Below are 22,363 nucleotides of genomic sequence, written 5' to 3'. Positions count from 1 at the left end.
GGGTGTGGCTTATTCAGGGAGCTGTGAGTTCTGGGTGGTTAAAGCAGTGGGTTCGTGTATTTTTTTTAATTTTTCTGTAACCACAGCAAGTGCTTTAAAGCAGTGGGTTCTTGAGAGAGTCATCAGCCTGGAGAGGAGGGGGGAGCAAGGCTGAGGGCCGGGGCTTTGTCCTGGGCTGCAGGGAAGCCCACAAGGACTGTACACTGGGGAGAGGTCAGATCATCTCTGGGTGTAGAAAGAGTCTCTAAGGCCGTAGGGAGGGGGGAACGGACTTGAAGGGAGAGACTGGGGAGATGGTCCAGGAGAGAGGACAGGCCTGATCCAGGGGAGGGGCTAGGGGGCTGGGGGCTGGCAGCCTGTGTCAGGTGAGGGAGAAAAAGGGTGGGGGTGAGGATGGCAAATGGGAGTTGGGTTTTGATGGGAGGGGTGGTCGGGCTCCCAGGATGGGGCGTCTCGGAGTTGGTGCTGGGCTCAACGTGGGACGTGGATGGCATGGGGTGGGGGTGGCACGGGGAGATGGAGACTCAGGTTTCAGGCTCAGGAAACACACTTAGGAGAGACAGTTTCTATGTGGTGGTTGAAACCACAGAAATGGTGGAGATGGCTGCCTTTGAGAGGGACTGGCTCCCTGAGGCCTGGGGGGACAATGAGGCTGTCCCCGACATGGGAAACCTGGGAAGGGGACAGAGGGAGGAGGACACAGTCAGATCTGGGCTGCACCCTGGCTGAATGTCTGTGACCCCCAGTCTTTGGCTTGGCTGAGCCGTGACCATGCACCCTCTTGCCCCAGAGCCCTACAGCCCCGCTGTGTGGGTGATGATGTTCGTCATGTGCCTCACTGTGGTCGCTGTCACCGTCTTCATCTTCGAGTACCTCAGTCCGGTCGGTTACAACCGCAACCTGGCCACCGGCAAGCGTGAGTCCCCTTCTTCCATCGCCCTACCTCAGAGTGTCTGCACCACAGATAGAACTACATTTCCCAGCAGGCATTGGGTAGGACCATGGCCTCTTGAGGTGGCAGGGGCCTCAGGGACCACTGGGAATTGTAGTTCTTTCTGCTCCTTCATCAAGCAGAAGGGATTTGGGGTCCATGTCCCCCTTCCCTCCTGGCCCCCTGCAGGCCCTGGTGGCTCCACCTTCACCATTGGAAAATCCATCTGGCTACTCTGGGCCCTGGTGTTCAATAACTCGGTGCCCGTGGAGAACCCCCGGGGCACCACCAGCAAAATCATGGTGCTGGTGTGGGCCTTCTTCGCCGTCATCTTCCTTGCCAGCTACACAGCCAACCTGGCCGCCTTCATGATCCAGGAGGAGTACGTGGACACCGTGTCGGGACTCAGTGACCGAAAGGTGTGTGTGTGTGTGTTTGGGGAAGGGAGGGTTGGCTGGGGTCAGAGGTCACAGAGCTTGTCCCACAGCAGGATTCCTGGCATCTCTTCCCAGAGAGAGTCCCACAGTGGCAGCATTCTGGAGCTCACCGTGAAGTACCTAAACATTCCCAGGGGAAGAGTGTCCCCAGATGTTCTAGGGGCAGTAGTGCCAAACGGTCTAGACCACCGTGTCTCTCAAACCGTGCTGAAGAGCGAATTCCGGGAATCTCGAATCCAGGGGAGACCAGTACTTTCGTAAAATCCAGCAGAAATGAATGAGTAGAAAAGTGAAAATTAAAACCGAGACATGCAAAATTCAAACGCAGATTCATAATGTATGAGGTTCGACAGACACAAAATTATTCTGTCAACTTGCCGCAAGTGCTGACGCTCTCCATCTCTGTCCTTGCCGCGTCGTGGGTCGCCCTGTGTTCACCGGGTGTCACGACCTCTTACAAGGTTGGAAAATCAGTTCAATGAACGGCCACAAGCAATTTTTTTAACGGAATGGCATAGAATAGGAAATATGTGTGACTGCCTCTCAGAAATAAGGATGAGTATGGTCTTATGAAACTTCTGTCTTAGTCATATACACACTTGACATTGAGCGAGCACGCACCTGTCTGGCTGCGTCTGTTGTTAAAAGAGTGAACTATTTCCGAAGGGATTGATAAATAACAACTGCCCCAGCCACCCCTCCCCACGCCAGCCCCTGCCCTGGGACGTCCCAAGATCCAGCAAGTTAGGGGTTAATGCCTGACACGTCATGGGCCTCTGGGACTCTTCTTGAGCTCTGTAACCGGGGACTTTTTTTGTCTGGACCATGGTCAGGCCATGCTGGGTGTTAAATATTTCAATATTACTGATTATATGAATATATGTATGTATCTGTATATATCTGCAGATGTATAGCTATCCGTGGGTCTGTGGGTGGCGTGTAGTGTTTCCCTCGCTGAGCCAACCGTGAGCAAGTTTGGGAAACCCTTCTGCACTGGGGTGTCCCCCCCTTCTCCCCACCGTTGGCAAGCGTCCTCCCAAATGGAGCGTCTGGATGGAGGATATCTTACCCAGATGGCCCAGGGGGACACCCTAGTAACTCTCCCTTCTGCCCCAGTTCCAGCGGCCTCAGGAGCAGTACCCGCCCTTGAAGTTTGGGACGGTGCCCAACGGGTCCACGGAGAAGAACATCCGCAGCAACTACCCCGACATGCACGCCTACATGGTGCGCTACAACCAGCCCCGCGTAGAGGAAGCGCTCACTCAGCTCAAGGCAGGGTCAGCGCAGACTCGGGCTGGGAGGCGGGGCTGGGGCCCTGAGGATGCTTGGAAATGGCGAGGGGTCAGAGGTCCTTGAGCAGCCTCAGAGCTCAGCCCAGGGTGGTTCAGCTTGGAAGGCAGAGGTCACTGAAGGTGGGCGTGAACTCCCCCTCCCTGAAGCAGGGTCCTTGTTATGGTTTTAGGGACCCAGGAGTTGAAACCCTAGCTTTGTCCCTTTTTGGCTGTGTGACCTTGGGCAAGTCATTCGATGTCTCTGAGCTTCAGTTTCCTCCTCTGTAAAATGGGGATAAAAGGAGGACTCACTGTCATTATTATTAGCTAATATGATATATTATTTTGTTAATTATTGTTTGTTCGTTCATGCCAAACACTCAGAGCAGCGTCTGGCACACTGTAGGTGTTTGCTGCTATATCTTCATCATCATCATCTTCTTCTTCATCATCATCATCATCATCGTCACGGCTGAACTCAACGGAATGACTATTTGGATTATGTTGTTGTTTATTTTTTTAACATCAAGTCCCCCAACACAGGGATAAAGTTCAGTTCTGGCCCCAGAGTACAGTCCGAGATTCCAACAAAGACAAGCATAGTAAGGTGGACTTGGGAAGGCAGAGCCTCGCAGGCAGAAGGAGCAGAGTGTGTAAGGGGCCAGAGCTGGGAGTGGCCGTGGCTCATGGGAGGAACAGGAAGGAGGCCAACGTGGCAGAAGAGTGGAAGGCAGATGAGAGGCAGACGTGAGGTGTGGCCCCAAAGTCCAAGGTAGTGGCTGAGTTTTATTCAAAGAGCAGTGGGGAGGCAGGGGAGGAGGGGGGACGGGTGTGATTTGAATCCTGTTTGCAAATGCCTCCTCTGGCTGCCGTGTGGAGATGGGCGCAGTGGGGCGTCAGTGGGACCAGCTGTACCACCCTTTAGAGCACCGCTCCCCAAGGCCCCCCTCTGCTCAGGCCTCAGGTCCCATTCATGGTCACTCCAACCAGATCCCATTCCAACCAGATCCCATTTCATGGTCCCTGTCTTACCTATTTCACGATTTGCCACGGTTTGGATTGGCATTGTGAGGCTGCAGGAAAAGAAACCCTATCGGTCATCAGTCTGGTGCATGTAAAATGGATGGGTCTGCATAAGGGTACAGCGGGGTCTCTCAGAACCAGTTGCAGAGAGTGAAGCTAGTCATTCATTTATTTAAAAAAAAAATTAAGACGGCCCTGGCCGGGCAGCTCAATTAGAGCATCATCCACACACAGCAAGGTTGTGGATTCGATCCCTGGGCGCAGCACATATAGGAAGCAACCAATGAACGCATGAATAAGTGCAACAACAAATCAGTGTTTCTCTCTCTGTCTCTTTCGCTCCCTTTCTCTCTCTAAAATCAATTTAAAAAAAATTTTTAAGCCCTGGCTGATGTGGTTCAGTGGGTTGAGCACCAGCTTGCGAACCAAAGGGTCGCTGGTTTGATTCCCAGTCAGGGCACATGCCGGGTTTAGGGGCCAGGTCCCCAGTTGGGGGCATGAGAGAGGCAACCACACATTGATGTTTCTCTTCCTCTCTTCCCCCCTCCCTTCCCCTCTCTATTAAAATAATAAGTAAAATCTAAAAAACAAACAAACAAACAAAAAAACAGTTTAAGAGTACCAGGCACAGTTCTGCACTGGATAATGAGTTAATAGGTAAGTGTCTTGGATCCAGTAGGGGTACTTAAACAGAGGTTTCTTCATCTCTCTCAAGAAGTCCAGGGCTGGTGTGATAGCTCAAAGATACCATCAACCGTCCAAACTCTCTCCATTTATTTGGTCCGTCAACCTTGGAGCAGAGACCTGCATGCTCGTTTTGGCTGCCTCATGGTCACAAGATGGTTGCTGCCCCTCAGAAGCACATCTTGGTCCCGGGCAAGAAGGAGGAGGAAGAGTGAAAGAGTGGAGGATTTTCTCCTGGCAAGATTTTGCCTTTTGATTGGGAAAAGTATGCTTTTCACAGGGACTTCTGGCTGTTTCTCAGAAGGTGGCTGATGGCCACTCCCAGCTGTAAGAGAGGCTGGCAAACTGAGTGTGTTAGCCTTCCAGCCTCTGTTGTGGAAAATGGCAAAGGAAGAGGCTGTAAACAGAGGTTGCGGGAGCCAAGCTGTCAGCCCGGTTCATGCCCTCATGCAGTTTGTATTCTGCCACCTCGCAGCTTCTCTCTTGCACCTTGCCCTTCTCCAGTGCTCTGTCGCCCATCTCTCGATGTCTGGGGGTCACACGGTCCCTTGTCTCCCATCTCTGCGTGTTCTTCCCATGCTTTCCCTGCAAGCCTCTCTTTTCTGATGGTGAGAATGTCAGCCCTTTCTTATCAGTCACCTCTTTTTTTTCTCAGCTCCAGAACTGCTGTTCTCTCTGCCCACCTTCAACCCCTTCAGGGAATTGCCACTTTCTCCTTGACCTTGACCCTTGCAGCACCATTAACATGAGGTGGTTCCTGTTTTTAGATTTTATTTATTCATTTTTAGAGAGATGGGATGGGAGGTAGAAAGGGAGGGAGAGAAACATCGATGTGAGAGAGAAACATCGAACGTGCCCTGACTGGGAATCGAACCGGTGACCTTTCACTTTGTGGGATGACGCCCAACCAGCTAAGCCACACAGGTCAGGGCAAGGTGAGTTTTGTAATAGGCTTTCCCTTCACCAAAACTTTGCACCGTCCCAAGAGTACACACGGAGGCTTACACACCGAAAATCAAGCTAGCAAACCAGCAAACCGTTCAGCTGGTCGGATCCTCCACCTGGACAAATATACCCTAACAAACAGGCTATTAAGTTCGTTCAAGTTTAGAATTCTCAGAGTTCCATGAGAGAACCTGACTCCTTGTCTTCCGACCTGCGTCTGTTTTTCTTGCCTTTCCCAGCTTCTTGAGGCTGCCTGCATTCCTTGGCTCAGGGCCCTGAGTCATTCAGACTCTGCTGACACTGTCCCATGTCCCCTCCTCTGACTGACCTTTCTGCTTCCCTCTTATAAGGACCCTGTGATGACATTGAGCCCGCCCGGATAATGCAGGATCATCTCTACATCCTAAGATCCTTAATTCAATCATATGTGCAAAGTCTCTCTTTAAAAAAAAAAAAAAAAAAAATTTAGCCCTAGCTAGGCTGGCTCAGTGGATTGAGCACCAGCTTGTGAACTGAAAGGTCATCGGTTCCATTCCCAGTCAGGGCACATGCCTGGGTTGCAGGCCAGGTCTCCAGTGGGGGGTGCTCAAGAGGCAACCACACATTGATGTTTCTCTCCCTCCCTTCCCCTCTCTAAAAATAAATAATTTGGAAAAAAAATGTATGTATTTATTTTTAGAGAGAGGGGAAGGGAGGGAGAAAGAGAGGAGAGAAACATCAATGTGTGAGAGAAACATTGATCAGTTGCCTCGCGCACACCCCAACTGGGCACCCGGTATGCAATGTGGGCACGTGCCCTGTCCAGGAATCGAACCGCTTTCCAGGATGATGCCCGATGAACTGAGCTCCACCGCTCAGGGCTGCTAAGTCTCTTTTGGAGTGTAAGATAACATAGTCACAGGTTCCGAGCAGTAGGGTGCAGATACCTTTGGGGGGGCATTATTCTGCCTACCGTAGTTTCCTAGAGGGTAATCTCCAAAAGAGGTGCAGATCCGGGGTGGACGCAGCCCCTTCGCCCCAGGGACTTGGGCAGAGGGGAGGGAGGAAAGAGGGTCCTCAGAAACATGGGTACAGAGCGGCCCTCCCTTGTGGGAGGTCTGCGGTGCGTATTGAGTTTGGAGAATCATGAGCAAAGGTGTTAGGACACAGAGCAGAACAGAAAAAAATAATTGTTTTCTTTTTAATTGTGCATTTATTCGTTCTTCTCTTTAGGGGCCAGTTTTCCGTATCTTTCTGTATAATTCCGGGGTTCTGGTATCCTCCACAGCCTGTGAGTTGCCAACAGTTTCCTGGGGTGCTTAACAGCACTGGTTTTAAAACCAGATGGTCCTGGGTTCGAGTGGGAGCTACGTGCTGTGGGGCAAGTCAATTCAGCTCCTGAGCCTTCATTTTCACCTCCACGATAGGGCCTCGAGAGCCCCACGGGGCTATAGAGTGGCCCTGGGAAAAGGAACCGGAGAAGCCAAGGTTCCTGTCTTCTCTGCCTCTTCCTCTCCGGAGCCGCTTGCTCCCATCCTGTGCTCTCTGCACGTATCGGCTCTTGGTTTCAGCTGAGCCCACGAATCCTGTTGGGGCCCGTTTGCTTGCAACCTTCCAGCTCCAATGCAACCGAGTTGGTGCACGCCTAGGTTCAATTTCACGTCCTGCTAGTGGGAATCCGATTGGTCCAGTTAGGGGTCAGGTGTCCACACTGCGGCCAATCCACGAGGGTGTGTGTGTGTCAGGGTGAGTTCTAATCACGGGTTCTCCTGACCGCCCTTTACCGGTTCCGCGCAGGTTCTCAAAGATGCGCGGGAAGCCTGTAGGCGAAGCAAGCCTCCTTGGGTTCCCAAAACACCTTTCCTCCACTGACCTCCCGGCATTGCTTCAGCTGCAAGCCGGGTGGACCCCTCAGCCCCTTTCTAGGGCTCCTCCATCTGGAGGTCACCCCCTTTCTCTGTGCCTAGCACCCTTCGCCTTCTTGTTCCCAAGACCTTTTAGTGAAGTTTCCCCTTCCCAAATCACTTTCCTCTTCTCTGTAAAAGTTTTATATGCTTAATACTTGCTTATTGTTAAAAATAATAAGGTAAGCCCTGGCTGGGTGGCTCAGTTAGTTGGAGCTTTGTCTCTGCACCAAAAGGTTGTGGGTTCGATTCCTGGTCAAGGCACATATCTAGGTTTCTGGTTCCATCCCGGGTTGGGGCACTTACTCGAGGCAACTGATTGATGTTTCTCTCAGGTCAATGTTTCTCCCTCTCTCTCTCTCTACCTAAAATCAATAAAAACATATTCTCAGGTGAGGATTAAAATAACAACAACAATAATAATGTAAAAAGAAATCTCTCCCCTCTCTCCCCCCCAACTTATTGACTCATTCACACATTTCCTCCAGCATCTTTTCCTGGAGCAGAGCTGGGAGACTGTATTTAATTTAAAATTTTCTAGGACCCACAGTAAAAGAAACAGGCAGTGTTGATTTCATTATATATTTTATCTACCCAAATATCTCCAAACATTACCATTTCTATATAGGCTATAAAAATTAATGAGATGTTTCTGTTTCTTCTTCCTTTTTAAAAAAAAGATTTTATTTATTTATTTTTTTTTAGAGAGAGACAAGGGAAGGGAAGGAGAAAGAGAGGGAGAGAAACAGCAATGTGTGGTTTCCTCTCGCGTGCCCCCTACTGGGGACCTGGCCCGAAACCTAGGCATGTGCCCTGACTGGGAGTCAAGCTGGCAACCTCTCCGTTCACAAGTGGTGCTCAATCCACTGAGCCACACCAGCCAGGGCCCGTTTATTTATTTTTTTTCTTTTCTTTTTCTTTTTTGTAATTTGGATGTTCTACTTGGAGCGCAGCTCATTCCGACTCGTGACATTTCAGGGGCTTAGCCACCACATCTGGCCAGTGGCTGCCATCCTGGACAGCGTAGATCTACAACTGTCTCTTTACCTGTTTTGTTATTTTTCCTTCCCTTCCTCTGTCTCTTTCCTTTTTCTTTGCCTCCTCCTCCTTTTTCTCTTACGTGTACTTCTTCCCCTTCTTCCCCATCCTTGTCCCTTCCTCGGCTTGCCTGACCCCCAGGTGTCCTCTAAGCCTCCTTGACCTTCAGGATCAGAAGTCAATGTTTAGAAAACATTGGCTCCACATGCCCTTCCTAGGAATCCGGCACATTCCTGGCCTTTCCAGGGTCACTCTGGCTTCAAGCTGCTCTTTGTGGGACTTATTTCACTTTCTGGACCACTCCCTGGCCCAAGTGTGTCTTCTCAGCTCCAGAGCCTATTAACTAGCATTGGATCCGAGCCTCCCTTAATCCCCACAAGAGCCCCCACTTTTGATGGGGGCTTTTGACATCAGGGCCGTGTGTGCTGGACAGAAGACTGGCTCCAGGGAGGGCGTCGGCCACCAGCACTGTCCAGTCAAAATGCAATGCAAGCTGCGGTGTAAGTCTAACTTTGTTGGCCACATGAAAAGACATAAAAAGAAATAGAGGATGCCCTGGCTGGTGTGGCTCAATGGACTGAGCGTGGGCCTGCGAACCAAAGGGCCGCGGGTTGGATTCCCAGTCAGGGCACACGCCTGGGTTGCAGGCCAGGTTCCCAGTGGGGGGCGCTCAAGAGGCAACCACACACTGATGTTTCTCTCCTCTTCCTCCCTTCCTCTCTCTAAAAATAAAATAAATAAAATTAAAAAGAAAGAAATAGATAAAATTAGTTTTAATAATATATTTTAGTTACCCCTGTTATTCAAAATATTACTGATCACAGGTAATCAGTCAAAAAATGGTTGAGACTTTTGACATAGGTTTTCCGCACATGAAATCTTTGAGACCCGGTGTGCGTTGTACACCCAAAGCACATCTCCGTTCTGACTCGCTGTGTTGCAGGTTCTCAGAACAGCCGCAGTGGCGTGTAGCTACCGTTTGGGGAAGCTCAAGTACATGTATCATCTCAATGTAAAAAGTTTCATCAGGAGCATGAATAAATAAGAGCTCTGGCCATACTCCTGGGACTTTTTCCCTTCCTTACTCACCCCCAGATTCCTCCCCAGCCATCCAGCTGACTCATCTCTTCCCTCTCCCTCTTCTCCCATGTTGTCCTCCTCAGCCCCTCCCTCCAGGAAGGCCCCTGGGATTTCCAGATCCTCCCCGTCTCTTCTTCAAAGCAGTGTGGCTCTCCAGGCCCCGCCCAGCCACCCCTACCTCACAGCACAAAGTGCCCTTCCCAGGGAGGCCAGGAGAGCTGCCTTTCCCTTGTACTTCCCTTGCTTTCCCAGTCCATTTTGTTCCCACTTGCAGAGTGAGAATTCAGAGACTGGTGTGCCGGTGGGAGAAAGGAACCCCATGTCCCGAATCTACTTGGTTCCCGAATTTGGGAGAGCGGTTGACAGGGTGACCAGCCCCACCTCAAAAAAATGAATACATCCTGGAGTTGAGAAAATAGGCGATCCGTGTACTTTTTTCCCCCCATCCAATGTCCGCCACAACCCCAGCCCTTACGGAGTAAAAATAACTCAAGGCTCCATCGCATGTTTTTTCTATATTTTACCTGCTTCTGTTGAGGTATAGCACACAAATCTGAGGCGTGAAGCTCACTGATTGTCTATACAGGCATCATACCTCCCTGTGATCACGCCCAGATTAAGGAGCGGAAAACGTCCGACTCCCCAGGGAGCCCCCTCTGCGCCTGCGGTCACCGCGGAGTATCGCTGTCAATGATTTTGTCTGGTTTCCAACCTCGATCCCATAAACAGAGCCCAGCAGGGTGCATAGCGGCTGTGGCGTCTGTCTTGTCTGGCACAGCGGTTACTACCAGGTTGTTAGTTCATCGCGGTATCGCACAGAGTGTAGTGAAGATACCGGAATTCTTCCATTCCCCTGTCGCTGGGCACTTGGGTTGTTTCCAGTGTCTGGCCATTATGGATGTTCTACTATGGACATCCTTGTACAAGTCTTTGGAGGTTGTACACGTTCCTTTTCGTTGGGTAAATTCCACGAATAGAACTGCTGGGTCACAGGGAGAAGGAAGCTTAGCTTTAGAGGCACTGCCAAACATTTTCCAAAGTGGTTGTACCAAAGTGCGCTCTCAAAAGCAAGGAAAGTTCCACTTGTTTTGTACCGTTGCCAAGGCTTGTATCATCCCCAAATGTTTTTTTTTCCTTTTATTATTTTTTAAGATTTTATTTCTTTTTAGACATTGGGGAAGGGAGAGAAACATCAATGTGTGGTTGCCTCTCGTGGGCCCCCTATTGGGGACCCGGCCCTCAGTGCAGGCGTGTGCTGTAGGTTAGGAATCAAACCCGCGACCCTTGGGTTTGCAGGCCGGCGCTCAATCCACTGAGCCACACCACTCAGGGATCTCCCCATTTTATTATGGGGAAACTAAGGCACAGCAAGATCCCATAGCTGCTGAGTGGCAGGGCAGGCCAGGCTCAGCTCAGCCTCTCGACCACTGTAATGCATTGCGTCATGCAGGCAGTGAGGAACCAGAGGCAGCTTGTGCCCCTCCCTGGAGGCTTCTTGGATTCACGAGGGATACCCCTGCGTGTCTCCCTGCCACATCCGATCTCTCGCTTCTGCTGAATTCTAATTCTCCCCTGTGTTCCTTTTTACATTTCCCCCCCCGATTTTTAGTTCTATTTTTATCAGCGTTATTATGTCCCCATAATTCAAATACAAGATTCTTGAAACTGCACACCAGCAGTCCCCATCCGCCTACCCTGCATTCCTCCCACCGCAGCGGAATCTGCTTGCACCTCATTTATTGTGTCCGTTTATTTATGTCCTTGTCTCCGAACACCGTGTTCGTAGGGCTCCTCGGGATTTTTCAATTTTAGGCATTTTTCATTCTCCTCTCACGATGGAAGGCACACACCCGTCCCCTTATTTCAGTTCCCCCAGCCTCCCACGCTGGCATTCTGGCTGCATGAATACGCAGTGTTTACAGGCTACAGCTGGGTGAACGCTCCCCCGGCTGTCGCGGGTAGTAAACCAGGATGCCTTTCCTCTCCTACGCAAGTCTCTGTTTCTCCTGGAGTTAATAATTGTCTTTTTGTGTTTTTTGGTTGCTTAATGTTTGAGTTTTCTTTGTGCTTAGCTAATTCAAGCTCACGTTCTTTGTTAACTATCCAAATCTCTTCATATATTTCAAATCTTTTTTAAAAAACTTAATGTGTACTTCATTGATTTCATCTTTTTGAGGTAGTCGATCCAATCTGGTACTTTTTTCATTGTTAGAGGGGAAGGGAGGGAGAAAGAGCGGGAGAGAAACAGCAATGTGTGGTTGCCTCTTGCCCCTCCTGGGGACCTGTCCCCTAACCCAGGCATGTGCCCTGACTGGGAATCGCACCGACGACCCTTTGGTTCAGAGGTGGGCACTCAATCCACTGAGCCACAGCAGCCAGGGCTTCAGCCTGCGTCTTGACTAGATCCCTTCCCCTCCCCCCTCCTCACACCCCAGGGTTTGGATCATATTATATCCCAAGTTTTCCTCTTCCTGGGTTTGGCCGTCTCATTCTTTTGGGCTTCCCGACAGAAGGCACACAGGGCAGGGAGTAAACATTTAAAGACACTGCATATCTGAAAACATCGGTACTCTCGCGGGCCGTCTGGCTGGATAGAGAATCCTGGGCTGGAGCTCCTTTGCTCCAGATGTTTGAGAGCGTGCTTCCTCTGCCTCCTACTTTCCAACTTTGAAGTTCCTGTTGAAACACCTGAAGTCATTCTGCTTCCTAAGGCTTGTCCGTGACCTCTTCCTCTTTCCCATCCGTGGTGTGCTGACTTTTCTAAGAAACGTGGCTTCAGTCATTTTCAAGGCTGGGCCTTCCAGTCCTACCCGCATGTCATCTGTTCTGGAGAATTTTTCTCAATTTCTTTCAATGACAATTTCTTTTTTTTTTTCATTGATATGTTTTTTTTTATTTAGTCTTTATTGTATTTTTTTTTCTCCATGACAGTTTCCTTCTTCCCTTCATTTCTGTATTCTCTGTTTCTGGAACTCTTACTAAGGTCATATCGGGCTTCCCAAACTGTCTACTTCTTTCATTCCCTCTCTTATGCGTCCATCTCTTTATCTCCCTGCTGTACTTCCTGAGAGGTTTTCTTAATAGTATCATATATTCCACTCTTTGATTAAGCTTTTCACTTCTGCTGGTGTATTTTTAATTTCTAAGCACATTTTTTGACCTTTAAATTTTTATAGGGGTTTGTGAGTTTTACAATACTATTTTGTAGTGTCCTATTTTAAAATATCCTATTCAGGGTTCAAAGTTGTAGTACCTTATAGTTGCCTCTTGAGTGCCCCCAACTGGGGACCTGGCCTGCAGCCTGAGTATGTGTCCTGACTGGGAATCGAACCAGCAGCCCTTTGGTTTACAGGCCGTCACTCAATCCACTGAGTCACACCAGCTAGTATCTTGTGATCTTATCTTGTTTCTCTGATGATATTAATGATAATTGTTGGTTTTATTTATTTTATTTTTTTCATATATGTATTTTATTTTAGAGGCTTTACAATGTTTTTCTGATGCAAATGTTTGAAAGAGCATTCGATTCAGATATGAGGAAGGAGAGAATCCAAGGCTTCTGATTTTTCAGCTTGTAGCCCTGAATGAAAGCATGTTGGAAAATGAATATCATTTTGCTTCTGGGTCCTAATGGGTCTGAGATAGCAGCATCCTCATCGATATGGCCTAATAAACTGACTTATGTGGGACAGAAGAGCTTCGATTTTATCCTGTGACATATACTTCCAGGACTCCTCCCAGGAATCACTCATCCTACACACTCAGCTGTGCCTGCAAGGAGTGAGGGTGGACAGGGGAAGCCAGTCAGGTGTTAGGGTTTCCTGTTTCTCACCTGGGTGTTTCTCTAGGTTCAGTGCTGCATGGCCAGTGGGTTCTATTCTTGTCTAGTACATGACAGCGTGCTGGCCTAAGTTCTGACCTTTCCTGACTGTGAGCTCAAGCTTACGTTGCACCGTCTCTTCTCTGCGGAACGTGTCAGACGTCCCCACGTTGACTGTGGAGCATCACCCACTTGCACAAAAACTAGGAGTAGTCCTGCAATTCCTTTTGAGCCGCACCTCAAGAATTTGCATCAGCAGAATCTCTGTCTGCTCCTAAAATTCTGGTTCCGGTCTGGATAAATGTTTCTTCTTTAATTCCTTGATTGTCGGACTTCCATACAGTTCGATTTTCTGTCAGTTCTGGTTGGTTTTTGTTTTTAAATTTGTTGTCGTCCTTCTTTTGGTTGTGCGAGGAGGCACAGTGTGTCTGCCTAAGCCTCCATGTGGCCAGACGTCAGTTTTGTTTTGTTTTTTTTACATCATCTCCTATCTGCATAATGTTTCCTCCAAGTCACCACCATTCATTTGTTTTGTTTCTATCTTTTAAGGTTTTATTTATTTACTTTTAGAGAGAGGGGAAGGGAGGGAGAGAAACATCGATGTGTGTGAGGAACATCTATCGGACCAGGAATTGAACTGGCGGCCTTTTGGTTTGCAGCCTGTGCTCAACCCACTGAGCCACACCAGCCAGGGCTAAGGAACTGAATTTTCAGTTTTGGTTAGAATGTAAATGCAAATAGTCACATGTGGCTTGAGGTTACCAGCCAGGGCAGCGCTAGAAAATTCCACACTTACAGAGAGGAACAGACAGTTGGCTGTCACATAGCCTCGGCTGGCTCACACAACAAACATGGGCTTATCCTAACGCTGAGGGCAAGCAACCTCACAGGAAAAGAAAGGAAATGCATTTCTTCAAAAGAAATAAAGAGCTCTGGTTAGTGTGGTTCAGTGGATTGAGCACTGGTCTGTGAACCAAGAAGTCACTGGTTCAACTCCCCATCAGGGCACATGCCTGGGGTGTGGGCCATGTCCCCAGTTGGGGGTGTGCAAGAGGCAATTGATGTTTCTCTTTGCACATCAATGCTTTTCTCCCTCTCTTCCTCACTCCCCTCCCCTCTCTCTGAAAATAAAATCTTTTTAAAAATTCAGAGAAAGGAAGAAAGAAGGAAGTAAACATGGCTTCTCCTCTCAGCCGGTTCTGGAAACCCATTCCATAAGCCCACTCACTCAGGAGGGGCAAAAAAGGAACTATCAAGTCCCTTTTCCCTAAGGGAGGCATTCTTTTCTACTTATTTCAGATCAGTTACGCCATGCACGCACACTCACGTCATTTTGCATTCCTTACCAAAAGCACACGCTGTTCTCAGCTTGCTTTCTCCGTGGATGAACACCTCTTGGCATCTTTTCCACCTTAAAGAAATCCTACCTCTTGGCTCCAGTGCCTGGCCCACAGGACGACCACCTTGAACCAGTCCAAATTCATTCACTTGACCTCTCCTTTTTTTTTTTTTTTTTTTTTTAAGAGAAGGAGAGAAACATCAATGTGTGGTTGCCTCTCACACATCCCCAGCTGGGGACCTGGCCTGCAACCCAGGCACGTGCCCTGACTGGGAATCGAACCAGCGACCTTTACGGTCACTGGCACTCAATCTACTGAGCCACACCAGCCAGGGTTCAACCACTCTTCATTAAGCACCTGCTGTGTGCCAGGTGTTGTTCTAGCCTCTGTGGATACAGCAATGACTCAGACATACAAGGTCTGTCCCTCACTGAATTTGAATTCCAGTGCGGTGAGACGGACAATACCCTAAATCACTGAGGACATTTTATAGTTACAAGGGGGAGAAATGCTATGGGCAAAATCATGTCAGGATGAACAAGTTGGGGAGACCCGGGAAGGAGGTTGCAGGTTGCAGTATTACATAGGGCGCTCGGGAAGGTGTCTTTTGAGCAATCACTTGGGAGGAAGTGAGGGTGTGAGCCAGGGGGGTATCTGGGAGGAAAATGTTCCAGCATAGGGAACAGTAAGTGCAAAGGCCCCGAGGCAGGAGCACGCTGGAGTGGTCCAGGAACTGTGCACAGGCCAGCGTAGCCGGAGCAACCCAGTGCAGGAGGAGTGCGTGGAAGATGGGGGTAGATGGGGGTAGAGGAGCAAGAAGGGCGCCGGGGGAGTTTGGTGGCGTAGAGCCTTGGAGCTCAAGGTAACTCTACTCTCAGAGTGAAGTGGGAGTCAGGGGAAGGTTGTGAAGAGGAGAGGCGGGAGCTGACTGAAATGAAGATCCCTTTGGCGACAGGGCTGGATGACCGGGAACATAGGGACGGACACAGGGTATTTTATTCCACCCCCCCCAGACCTGCACCCACACAAAGGCTGGAGGACGTGAGATGAATGAGTTTTACTAGAGGTTTAGGGGCCATGGGGGACAGGAAGCTGGGCGGGGGGCAGGGCTGGCAGCATTACATTCCAGAACAACAGAGCAAACGATTAAAAGCAAAGGCTCTTCGGTCCCCTTTTCCTGAAAGCCCCTCAAACCTTCCCACCCCTGGAAGCTTTGGTTTAGGGCTTCTCAATCTTTCCCCACCGTACCCCGCTCCCCTGTGTCCCCCAAGGACCCCCGAAGACTCTCCTTCCACCTCATCTTCATTCCCAGAGCCTCCATCCCTCCTCTTCAGCCTGACCCTGGAAACGCCAAGGTTTTCCCACTTAAGCCCAGAAGCAATTCACCTTTTGCCCTCAAGGGCGTTTTGCTAAAACCAAGAGAAATCTCCAGAAATTAGTTTGCCTACAAAGCACCGTTGCCGCAGGCAGTGGTGGCATTTTTCTTGCCTATATATATGTTTCCAGATGTCAGCTGGGATCCCCCTGCCTGTTAGTTTCTATATAAAGTCAAATCAAGCGCCATTCTCCCACAGTGGGGTGAGAATGCCCTCCCCCCCCCCCCCCCCCCCCCCCCCCCCGTTTCTACTCTTTCTCCAGAGCTTTCTCTGCCCCACCCCCATGTTTTTGCTTCCATTGATCCATTCAATGTGGGGAATCCTCCCTATGCGGAATTCTCTCCTTTTCTTCAATTTCTCTGCAACCAACCACGTACACGAGGCATTTAGGGGCACATGTGTGAGCGTGCAGACAGGCTTCACCGACGGTTTGAGGACACAGAGGTATTTGCATGAACAGACAGGTAAACAAGTCAAAACTCCAGGTGACATTCTTGTCTCAGGGACCCTTTGCCTTCTCTGCCACCCCGCGTGCAGCCACACACCTTGATCTCTCTTGCTTCCCCCCACACACCTGCGCTGTCCAATACTGTTCAAATTAATTAAAATTCAAGTTCCACCCTGGCTGGTGTGGCTCACTGGATTGACTGCCCGCCTGCGAATCAAAGTGTGGCGGGTTCCATTCCCAGGCAGGGCACAGGCCTGGGTTGCGGGCCAGGTCCCCAATAGGGGGCGTGTGAGAGGCAACCACATGTGATGTTCCTCTCCCTTTCTCCCTCCCTTCCCCCCGTCTAAAAATAAATAAATAAAATTTCGAAAAAATTTAAAAGTTCCATCCCCCTTGGTCACACTGGCACGTTTCAAGAGCTCAGGAGCCGCAGGTTGGCCAGTGGCTGCCGCGCTGGATGGCGCCGAGGGCATATTTCCGTCACTGCAGAATATTCTCTGGACAAGACTGGGCAACCCAGGACAGGGACCTCCCTCCGGGAGCTAGTCTGGTGTCTGCAGTTACGATGATCAAAATGTCCCCCATACATACATCCTTTTAAGAGATGCATATTGCCATGGCTGATGTAGCTCAGTGGACTGAGCACCGGCCTGCAAACCAAAGGGTCACCGGTTCAATTCCCAGTTAGGGCACATGCCTGGGTTGCAGCCCAGGTTCCCTGGTGCAGGGCGCATGAGAGGCAACCACACATTGATGTTTCTCTCCCTCTCCTTCTCCCTGCCTTCCCCACTGTCTAAAAATAAATAAAATAAAAAAAAACCCAGAAAACAAGGAATAGTAAAAAAAAGTAGTACTGATTAAAAAAAGAGAGATGCATATGGAGTTATACACTACGTGGGATTCTGGGAAGAGCTTTCTTTTTGTTTTTCTCATTAACACACAGTGGATATCTTCAGACGTGAGATCGCAAGCGTTTATCTTGTCTCGTGGAAGAGCTACACTGTGTTCTGCAGCGTCCATCTGTTCATGCGCTCATTCATCCATTCTGCAAATACTGACGGCCGCCTTGTATGTGTAGGATGCTGCTGGGCCACAGCCTGGAACACGATGGACTCGGACCGATGGACTCGGACCCGCCCCTCCTGGGGCTCGAAATCTAGGGGGAGAGGCTGAGATGAATCCAATAACCAGACACAGAAGTGTACAATGGCAGCAATCGTGGAGGGAGTGACACGTAGTGAGGGCCACGGTGTGCCCCTCTGTGAGGAGTGGTTCCATATCCCTGACCGTCTTCCCACCGTTTTAGAAATTAGGGCCTCGTGGGAGAAACAAGCAAACTCAGACGGTGTGTCAGTCTCAACAATGGAGATGCTGTAGCAGTTTTACCTTATAGGAAAGTTGTCAGGATTAAATGAGTTATTTAAGGACACGGAGAGTGCCCAGCACAAATAATAGTGATCACTGACATTGTATTTTTAGAAATTTCATTTAATCTTTATTGTATTTTTCCATTACCATTTAGTCCCTCCAACCCCAAATATTGTATTATTTATATGATTCCCCTTTTGAAGTTCAGTCCTCTTTATTTATTTATTTTTAAAGATTTTATTTATTTCCAGACAGAGGAGAAGGGAAGGAGAAAGAGAGGGAGAGAAACAGTGTGTGGTTACCTCTCATGCACCCCCCACCGGGGACCTGGCAGGCAGGTGCCATGGCAGGCACGTGCCATGACTGGGAACCGAACCGGTAACCAATTGGTTAACCAATTGGTTTGCAGGCCTGTGCTCAATCCACTGAGCCACACCAGCCAGGGCCTCAGACCTCTTAGAAATAGAGTATATAGGACTCCTTTGGAGGGCTCTGGTGAGGATTAAATGAGTAATTATTTCATTAACGGTCACCGCTAACATTTCTCCAGCACTTCCGCTGCATCAAACACTATCTAACCTTTGCGGCAACCCCAAGGGATGTACCGCTCTTATCCCCATTTTACAGATACTGAAACTGAGGCACGAAGTGGTGCAGCTTGCACAAGAAGCGTTACTATTTAGTACCTGGAGCAGTTGGAGGTTAGGGGTGGCAGGGGTCCGGGGCTGGGCCATGAGGGCATCGGTGTGGGACTGACTCTGCCCTTCATGCCCCGCCCCTCCGCCCCCAGGAAGCTGGACGCCTTCATCTATGACGCAGCCGTGCTCAACTACATGGCCCGCAAGGACGAGGGCTGCAAGCTCGTCACCATCGGCTCGGGCAAGGTCTTTGCCACCACGGGCTATGGCATCGCCCTGCACAAGGGCTCCCGCTGGAAGCGGCCCATCGACCTGGCGCTCCTGCAGTTCCTGGGGGATGGTGCGGCTGCACGAGAGTGCCTGGGGGAGGGGGCGAGCCCTGGGCCCCACGGAAGAAAGGGACGAGGACCAGGGCACCGGGGCCTGAGGGAGGCGGCGGCTGGGGGCCTAGACTCCTATATCGGAGAGGAGGGTCCTCACGGGATGCCACAGAAGGTGACCTCTGACTTCCTGCCCTTGCCCCCTCTCCCCAGATGAGATCGAGATGCTGGAGCGGCTGTGGCTGTCCGGGATCTGCCACAACGACAAAATCGAGGTGATGAGCAGCAAGCTGGACATCGACAACATGGCAGGTGTCTTTTACATGCTCCTGGTGGCCATGGGCCTCTCCCTGCTGGTCTTCGCTTGGGAGCACCTGGTGTACTGGCGCCTGCGGCACTGCCTGGGGCCCACGCAGCGCATGGACTTCCTGCTGGCTTTCTCCAGGGTACGGGGAAAGAGCCAGGCGAAGGGGACCCATAGGTGGAAACGGGCAGGGATGCCTAGGAATAGAAGGGACCCGGGCGGAGGTGCGGGAGAGGAGGGAGGAATTCGGGGAGGGGGACTACCTCGCCAACCCCGCCTCTCCCGTGACCCACGCAGGGCATGTACAGCTGTTGCAGCGCTGAAGCAGCCCCGCCTCCCGCCAAGCCCCCGCCTCCGCCGCAGCCGCTGCCCAGCCCCGCGTACCCGACGGCGCGTCCCGCGCCGGGCCCCGCGCCCTTCCTACCCCGCGAGCGCGCCGCTGTGGATCGTTGGCGCCGCGCCAAAGCCGCGGGGCCGCCGGGGGTCCCGGGCCTGGCCGACGGCTTCCACCGCTACTACGGCCCCATCGAGCCCCAGGGCCTGGGCGTGGGTGAGGCGCGCGCGGCGCCCCGAGGCGCGGCCGGGCGCCCGATGTCCCCACCCGCGGCGCAGCCCCCGCAGAAGCCGCCGCCCTCCTACTTCGCCATTGTGCGGGACAAGGAGCCGGCTGAGCCCTCAGCGGGCGCCTACTCCGGCTTCCCGTCGCCACCTGCGCCCCCTTCCGCGGCGGCCACCGCCGTCGGGCCACCGCTCTGCCGCCTGGCCTACGAGGATGAGAGCCCGCCGGCGCCCGCTCGCTGGCCGCGCTCCGACCCCGAGAGCCAGCCCTTACTGGGTCCCGGTGCGGGCGGCGTTGCGGGCGCCGGGGGAACGGGCGGCGGGGCCCAGGGGGCGCCCCCTCCCTGCCGCGGCGCGCCCCCTCCCTGCCCGTACCTCGACCTGGAACCGTCGCCGTCGGACTCGGAGGACTCGGAGAGCCTGGGCGGTGCGTCGCTGGGCGGCTTGGAGCCTTGGTGGTTCGCCGACTTCCCCTACCCGTACGCCGAGCGCCTAGGGCCGCCGCCCGGCCGCTACTGGTCGGTCGACAAGCTCGGGGGCTGGCGCGCAGGCAGCTGGGACTACCTGCCCCCGCGCGGCGGCCCGGCCGCCTGGCACTGCCGCCACTGCGCCAGCCTGGAGCTGCTGCCGCCGCCGCGCCACCTCAGCTGCTCCCACGACGGCCTGGACGGCGGCTGGTGGGCGCCGCCGCCCCCTCCCTGGGCCGCGGGACCCCCGCCCCGGCGCCGGGCCCGCTGCGGGTGCCCGCGGCCGCACGGGCACCGTCCGCGGGCCTCGCACCGCGTGCCCGTTCCCCCTGCCCCGCACCACCACCGCCACCGGCGCTCCGCTGGGGGCTGGGACCTCCCGCCTCCCGCGCCCACTTCTCGCTCGCTTGAGGACCTCAGCTCGTGTCCCCGCGCCGCCCCCGCGCGCCGGCTCACTGGGCCCTCCCGCCACGCGCGCCGGTGCCTGCACGCAGCGCATTGGGGGCCGCCGCTGCCCACCGCGTCCCACCGCAGACACCGGGGCGCAGACCTGGGGACCCGCCGGGGCTCAGCGCACTTCTCCAGCCTCGAGTCCGAGGTATGACGCGGCCCCGGGGGCCCGACTGTCCCCCCTCGGTCAGCGCAGGCCACGGCCCGAGGGGGCACGCGCAGTGGACAAGGACCCACGTGGGGTGGGAAAGAAAAAGGTGGAACTGGCCGGACCCCGCCTGGAGCAGCGTCCTGTGCCCCTTCGTTTTCGAGGCACTGTGAGCCCGAGGGGATTGGGTTCCCCGAATCTCATCCAGCCTGAGAGCGAGAGGGAGGAGGTCTCGGAGCCCACTGGACTTTTTTTTAAACCCGACAAGGGCTTTTTAACGTCACCAGATGGGGCGGGAGGTGGGGGTTCACGCCGCGCCCGCGCCCCATCCCCACGCCCGGGGCCGTGGCCCTCACATCACTGTGCAGCTCCCCGGTCCCAGCCACGCCTCCGGGGAAGCCCGTTTTTAACCTTTCATCCATCGGGACTCAAAACTGTGAGACGCGTTCGCCAAACTGTGACCCTAGACCTTGGCCCCGCCATACAGAAACCCCTGACCCCAGACTGTGACTTCCGACCCCTACAAATAGTCATCCGACCCCAGACTGTGACCCCTGACCCCAAACTGTGACCCGAACCCCAGACTGTGCCCCGACCAGACTGTGCCCCTTGACGTCAAACCGGGACACCCCGTTCCTCCTTTTCCCATCCTCGGTCGTATTTCCCTATTTTGACGTAGGACACGCCCCCAACGGAAGCCCCGCCTCCCTGCGCCCCGCGTGGATCCCGACCTGCAGGGCCCAGAACTTCCCACCCGGTCACACCTCACTACCAGCCCCAGGTGCCACCAAACACATCCTCTCCAAATCTAACCTTTATTTCTGACCCTTCAGTGATGGCCCAGCAGACGCCGCCCCCCCCCCCCCCCAAGCCTCCTCTTCCCAGATCTCCAGCCGGGTCTGGAGCTGGGTTGTGGAAGGGAGGGTCTGGGAGTCCACACTCACCACCGACCTCCCGCCCCACTCTCCTGTTCCACATTGCAGTGTTTGGAATAAACCATGTTTTTACGCCTCCTCAGTCCAAGTATGAGCTCCGCGTCTGTCTCTTAGCCCCCCTGAAACATCTGGAGGAAACTGAAACCGAGAGAAGTCCCATAGAGAAAGAGAGGGCAGAAGGAGAATTAGAGCGAGAACAAAGATTCTGGAGGGAGGTGGGAGACAAGGCCCCAGAAAGAGGAGGTGGGAACAGTCCGTAAGAAGAAAAGGGGCAGGGGCAGACAGAGACCTATAGGTATGGGGGACAGAGAACTCAGGAAAGAACCAGGATCAAACCATTTTAGGATCAAGTCTAGGGTCCCATTCCTATGGCATCCAGGGACGAGGCTCGCAAGATTCTTAATGTCCTGTGGGTGCCAGCGGGGAGAGTGTCTAACACATGCCAGCCAACCCACATATCTTGAATACCGATAACCTCACCAACGAGAGTACATTTCCAACATTTCATTATGCCAATTAGCCAAACTTCTGGTGCTGATGGGCAATGAAGAGAATCACAGCACTTGTAATTACTGCCTCCAATGGACTTTCCGACTACGCGCTCTCTGACCATAGCTGTAATGTGAAGTCCTGGTTAGGCAGTTGGCTGTGCTGAGAGGGTAGGTTCAACCGTCTCACTTCCGCGTTAATATCATCCTGTCTACATTAAGCATTTTGAAGTAAAGGAAAGCCATCATCACATGGAGGGGAGAAGAAACCGGCTTTATGGGCCTTCAGAGAATAGAAACTCGCGGTCCTTGTCAGTAAGAGCTCTTATTTGCATACATGAATAATCAACTAAGTGAAAATAAAACGCTGGGAGTCAAAGGTGGAAAATCGAGCGGAGGCTCAGAACTCCT

At 52.4% G+C, this 22,363-nt stretch overlaps 1 protein-coding gene across 1 annotated transcript in view; it reads left to right on the top strand.

Moving 5' to 3' along the window:
- GRIN2D (glutamate ionotropic receptor NMDA type subunit 2D) overlaps nucleotides 1–21,531 on the top strand; it is a 37,447-nt gene extending 15,916 nt beyond the window's left edge. Inside the window, exons 8-13 of the mRNA XM_053915799.2 lie at nucleotides 791–916; nucleotides 1,121–1,350; nucleotides 2,485–2,645; nucleotides 18,435–18,622; nucleotides 18,816–19,048; nucleotides 19,204–21,531. Coding sequence (XP_053771774.1) covers nucleotides 791–916; nucleotides 1,121–1,350; nucleotides 2,485–2,645; nucleotides 18,435–18,622; nucleotides 18,816–19,048; nucleotides 19,204–20,535 — 2,270 coding nt within the window. The 3' untranslated portion in view covers nucleotides 20,536–21,531. The remainder of the gene's footprint in view (nucleotides 1–790; nucleotides 917–1,120; nucleotides 1,351–2,484; nucleotides 2,646–18,434; nucleotides 18,623–18,815; nucleotides 19,049–19,203) is intronic.
- The last annotated feature ends 832 nt before the right edge of the window (nucleotides 21,532–22,363 follow it).

The sequence above is a fragment of the Desmodus rotundus genome, chromosome 12, assembly GCF_022682495.2.
Source record: "Desmodus rotundus isolate HL8 chromosome 12, HLdesRot8A.1, whole genome shotgun sequence".
Taxonomy (NCBI): Eukaryota; Metazoa; Chordata; class Mammalia; order Chiroptera; family Phyllostomidae; genus Desmodus; species Desmodus rotundus.
The sequence above is the reverse complement of the archived record's forward strand: the minus strand, read 5'-3'. Positions and strand labels throughout refer to the sequence as shown.